Below are 5,803 nucleotides of genomic sequence, written 5' to 3' on the forward strand. Positions count from 1 at the left end.
AGGCTGGAAGTTATGTCACGTGGGAAAAGGTGGCCTAGAAGCAACTAGGGAAGAGAGTCTTATAAAACAGAGGCAGGGACCAGGGGCACCTCTGAGCCATCCTGCCACACATTCAGCCTGAATCAGTCCTTGAGGAAATGCACACCGAGGGTTGTTCCCCAAAACAACTGGTTCAGAATCCCCAAAACATCAGTATTGCGCCTGCTAAAGGCAGCGGGTGGCTGTCCTGGGCCAGGGGACAATGGTTTGCTTGCTTGCTAAAACGGCGTTATTGAGACAACTGTAGAATCTGAATGAAGTCTGTAGATTAGGGAATAGAACATAACAGAGTGAATTTTCCGACGTTGATACTCGTACTGTGGTTATGTAAGAGACTGGTCTTGTTCTTAGGAAACACATATGAAATATTCGGCCAAGGGGCTTCAGGTCTGCAACCTGAAGCTCTCAAGTGGTTCAGAAAATAAAATACACATGGAGGGGGCAGCAGAGAGAATGATGAAACAAACATGGTAACATTTCAAAACCGGGGAATCGGGGTGAAGGAGCTCTTATATGATTGCTGCACAACTGAAATTATTTCACAATAAAAAGTTACAAAAATTTAAAAAACCAAAGTCAGTATCATGAATGAAAAAAGGCTGAGAGGCTGGGCGCGGTGGCTCATGCCTGTAATCCCAGCACTTCGGGAGGCCAAGGCGGGTGAATCACTTGAGGTCAAGAGTCTGAGACCAGCCTGCCCAACATGGAGAAACCCTGTCTCTACTAAAAATGCAAAAATTAGCCAAGCATGGTGGCGGGCACCTGTAATCCCAGCCACTCGGGAGACTGAGGCAGGAGAGTGGCTCGAACCCGGGAGGCAGAGGTTGCAGTGCGCTGAAATCACGCCATTGCACTCTAGCCTGGGCGACAAGAGCGAAACTCTGTCTCAAAACAAACAAACAAACAAACAAACAAACAAACAAACAAACTGCTAAGAACAGTTTCTGATTCCACGAGACTATGTAGACCCAGGTAGTCCTTGCAGAGCCTCCTAGATCCGGGGGAAAACTGGCTACCATGACGGCAGCGGCTGGATGCAGCAAGTGAGTCTATGGACAGGGTCAGATGCCAGCGCGGCCGTGTGAATTTCCTGGGTGTGGAGTCGCAGGCGGACCTGCGCTGCGGGACATGTCCTTGCTCTTGGGAGGTGCCCCCTGGATTTCATGATGTCTGCAACCATCTTCCATGTGGTTCCCCAAAAACACATTTATAGGGCCGGGTGCAGTGGCTTATACCTGTAATCCCAGCACTTTGGGAGGCCGAAGTGGGCAGATCACCTGAGGTTGGAAGTTCCAGACCAGCCTGACCCAAATGGTGAAACCCTGTCTCTACTAAAAATACAAAAATTAGGTGGGCTGTGGTGGCGTGTGCCTGTAATCCCAGCCACTCAGGAGGCTGAGTAGGAGGAGAGTAGTAGCAGGAGAATCACTTGAATCTGGGAGGTGGAGGTTGCAGTGAACTGAGATGGTGCCACTGTACTTCAGACTACGCAACAGCAGGAGACCCTGTCTCAAAACAAAACAAAACAAATACAAAACATTTATAGGAGAGAGGGGTGGGAGGTGGGCCCATGGGATCTAAATGGGGGTACACAGGGATTCATGCATCCACCAACTTCGCCCCAGCCCCCGTTTCTCTACTTTTCTTTCTCTGGCCACTAGATGTCTCTGTGTTGTCCAACCAGGCAGTGATTTTCTTTTTCTTTTCTTCTTTTTTTTTTAGTAGAGACGGGGATCTCACTATGTTGTCCAGGCTGGTCTCGAACTCCTGACCTCAAGTGATCCACCCACCTCGGCCTCCCAAAGTGCTGGGATTACAGGTGTGAGTCACCATACCCAGCCTTCATTTCTAAAAAGTGCTTAAAGTTTCCAGGATGGCGAATTAAGACCTTTGCCCTTCTTCTCTGACCCTCCTCTCTCTCTCCTACCCTGTGTTAAGGTGGCCTTTTCTCAATTGAGCTTCTTCTCTGGTTTCCCGGGGGACCGCCCAGCCCGCTTGACCTCTGCGGCAAGGAATTTTCCACCAGATGGGTCTCTGCTGCCCTCCCGTGGCCATCGGCAGTAGCGCAGACCAGGCCAACTGGAGGGCAGACACCTGACATGGCTTTTGTGGTCTCTCCTGTCCTAGAAGAGCTGGGGTCTGCAAAGACACAGAACCAATCGGAAAGGTATTTACTTAAGGGATTGGCTCACATGACACAAAGAAGACCCTCCAGGAGGCTGGCGCATGAAGGAATTAATTCACCAAGGGGATAATCCAAAACTCTCTCCAGGACCTGGCTGTTCATTTGGGAAGTTAAAATACACCCCTTAAAGGGGCCGGTTGCAGTGGCTCCTGCCTGTAATCCCAGCACTGGGAGGCCGAGGCGGGCGGCTCACCTGAGATCAGGAGTTTGAGACCGCTGGGCAACATGGTGAAACCCCTTCTCTACTAAAAATACAAAATTTAGCTGGGCATGGTGGTACGCACCTTTAATCCCAGCTGCTTGGGAGGCTGAGGCAGGAGAATCGCTTGAACCTTGGAGGCAGAGGTTGCAGTGAGCTGAGATCTTGCCATTGCACTCCAGGCTGGGCGACAAGAGCAAAACTCCGTCTCAAAAAACAAGCAAACAAACAAACAAAACCACACCCCTTAGGACAGACAACCCACAATTCCAGCAGAGCAGAGCATTTATGTGAGATGGATATGGGGGGAGGGGATGGGGTGGAGGAGTGTGTTGCAGGAGGAGGGGAGAGGGCAGGGGTGAGGTCAGGGGGCTCCGGAGAGATCCTGTGGGGTAGACCATGGGACGGTTTGCTCTCTTTGGACCCTGTGTGAGTGTCCTGGTGGCCCCCATAGCAAAATTACCCCAAACTGGGGGCTTAAAATGACAGAAGTTTCTTCTCTCCTAGTTCTGGGGCCAGAGTCTGAAATCAAGGTTCTAGGGAGGCTGTACTCCCTCCGGAGGCTCCAGGGCTCTCTCCAGCCCCTGGCACCTCTCTGTGCTCCTGGCTCACACTGTGCCACTCCTGTCCCTGCCCCTTGGCTGCATGGCCATCTCCCCTGGGTCTGCTTCCATCTCCTTTTTTTTTTTTTTTTTTTTTTTTGAGACGGAGTCTTGCTCTGTCGCCAAGGCTGGAGTGCAGTGGCCGGATCTCAGCTCACTGCAAGCTCCGCCTCCTGGGTTTACGCCATTCTCCTGCCTCAGCCTCCCGAGTAGCTGGGACTCCAGGCGCCCGCCACCTCGCCCGGCTAGTTTTTTGTATTTTTTAGTAGAGACAGGGTTTCACGGTGTTAGCCAGGATGGTCTTGATCTCCTGACCTCGTGATCCGCCCGTCTCGGCCTCCCAAAGTGCTGGGATTACAGGCTTGAGCCACCGCACCCGGCCCCATCTCCTCTTCTCATGAGGACTGCAGTGGTGGGATCGGGGCCCACCTTCCTCCGGTGTGACTCAGCTGATCACATCTGCAACGACCCTGTTTCCAAATAAGGCCATGCTCTGAGGTCCCCAGGAAGACATACATTTGGGGGGACACTGTTCCACCCAGCACAGCCCCCAAGAGTGAAGGAAGCAGAGAGCAGGAGAGTGACTTGACTGGGGCTCAGTGATGGCTGCATGGCACAAAGGGGACACGGGACCCCCCCACCCCACAGCCTGGCACAGAAAGGAAGGAACCACACTGACCATGGAACCCCAGGGGGCTACTTAGAGCCGTCCCACGGGAGGTTGGAGGGGTTCATGCCCCAGACAGATAATGGGGACCCAGCAGGGACAGAGCTTGGGTGGTCCATGCATTGTTCAGGGCCTCTGGGGAACACAGGGCAGGGCGTCTGAAAAGGGACTATTGGAGAGAGTGTGATGATGAGATTGCTGGAGAAGTGTGAGGAGGGGCCCGTCAGCCGGCACAGCCCAGTGGGCACCTGGGGATGGGTCAGAGAGGGAAGCCGCCATCAGCATGGACCTGTGCACTGGGAATTTCAATGAGTTCTGGGTCCTGGGCCGAGCCTCTGTGTCTATCCCTTCACCCCCATGTCAGGGACTTACTTCTTCTAATTAAGTACTGTTATGATCCCATTCTGCAGGAGAGGGGACTAAAGCCCAGAGAGGTCAGGAGACTTGCCCAAGGTCACACAGCAGAGCGGGGTCTGGGATTTGAGCCTGTGTTTAGCTGACCCTAAAGTCCTTGCTTTTATATATGTTTAAAAACAACAACAACAACAACAACAACCCTTTCCATTTCCATAATGAAAACCTCCAAACATACAAAGTAACAGAACAGCAGAGCAAGGCCTGGGCCGCTTCCTTCGCCCGCCTCCCACTTTGTTCCTTACTGTCCTGATGCTTGTTTCTTTTCTGAAGGTAAAGTGTCTATACATTGAGATACAGTAATCATACAATTAGTAGAATGCAATGGACTTGAGCTAGTCAATTTGACATGTGCGTTTATATTTTCTTTCTGTGGTATCTTAATTGTCTTACTTCACTAACTGAGCAGATAGTGCTCTTTTTTTTTTGAGACAGAGTCTCGCTGTGTCGCCCAGGCTGGAGTGCAGTGGCATGACGTCAGCTCACTGCAAGCTTCACCTCCCGGGTTCACGCCATTCTCCTGCCTCAGCCTCCCGAGTAGCTGGGACTACGGCACCCACCACCATGCCTGGCTAATTTTTTGTATTTTTAGTAGAGACGGGGTTTCACTGTGGTCTCGATCTCCTGACCTCGTGATCTGCACACCTCAGCCTCCCAAAGTGCTGGGATTACAGGCGTGAGCCACAGCGCCCGGCCCTGTAGTGCTTTTATAATAAGGGGGAAAAAAATGCAATTCTGATAAAAACATGAAAGACACTCCTTTGAGCTGGTTCCTTGCCCCACCCTGGGGAGCCTCAAGTTCACCCTGTGCATCTGCACCCCCACCTGAGCTTTCCCGTGTCCCGCCCACCTGAGCCTAGACCCCGGGAAGGCCAGTGGCAGGCTTGGGGCACGCAGCCTCCCTGAAGGGAGGGAGGAGCCCAGTGGGCAGGACCCACACACATGGCTGTGAGCAGGCCTAAGCCCCGTAAATCTCTCCCTGCTACCTTCTGGGGAGCCCCAAGCACCAGCCCAGTTCCACAAGAGCCTCCATCTTCAAAGGGAGAGTGTGGGCCTCTGTGGGATGCCCTCTTCTCTGAGTAGCCCCTGAGCCAACGCAAGGCTGGGGAGGCCAGCCTCAGGGAGGCATTGCCCGGGCAACCAGCTCCTCCTAGGGCCTGCTGTGGGCGGCCCTGTCGCCTGGCAACCCGGTGGCAGCGTCCGTGGAGCCCAGGCCACACAGCTGCACCCAGCCCTGCCCAGCTCCTCCCAGGCCTGCAGGACCCCTGGGGCCCTGTCCTTATTCCCCACCACTGGGACAGCCAAAGCTCCGGTCACAATGAACATCGTCTTCTCCAGGTGAGTGGGCCGGCGCCAGCCTGGCTGCGAGGGCGGTGGAAGGAGGGTCTTGAGGCCTGGTGCACCCAGAAGGATGAGTGCAGCCGGACCTGCTGCTTGGGGTGGGGGGTGGGGGGAGCCCTCCCTCCCACGCCGCCTCCGCCTCCATCCAGCTCAGGGAAGACAGGGCTTGGAACTACAGAAGCTTCCAGAATCTGACCTCCTTCTGCTTCTCCAGAATCACTGCCTGTGGATCTGGGGTAGCCAAATTCATCCCCTTGCCTTTCTCGCGTCCACCTGGAAAACACCCATCCCACCTCAACCCCAACCAGGCCTCCCCCTTCCATGGAGGCCCAGGCCATGCCGCCCAAGCCGACGCC

At 53.9% G+C, this 5,803-nt stretch overlaps 1 protein-coding gene across 1 annotated transcript in view; it reads left to right on the plus strand.

Annotated features, from left to right (window-relative positions):
- The first annotated feature begins 5,424 nt into the window (after positions 1 to 5,424).
- The window catches only part of CIBAR2 (CBY1 interacting BAR domain containing 2), a 16,350-nt gene continuing 15,971 nt past the window's right edge, over positions 5,425 to 5,803 (plus strand). Inside the window, 1 exon segment of the mRNA XM_017859390.1 lies at positions 5,425 to 5,444. Coding sequence (XP_017714879.1) covers positions 5,425 to 5,444 — 20 coding nt within the window.

The sequence above is a fragment of the Rhinopithecus bieti genome, unplaced genomic scaffold, assembly GCF_001698545.2.
Source record: "Rhinopithecus bieti isolate Rb0 unplaced genomic scaffold, ASM169854v2 scaffold_1618, whole genome shotgun sequence".
Taxonomy (NCBI): Eukaryota; Metazoa; Chordata; class Mammalia; order Primates; family Cercopithecidae; genus Rhinopithecus; species Rhinopithecus bieti.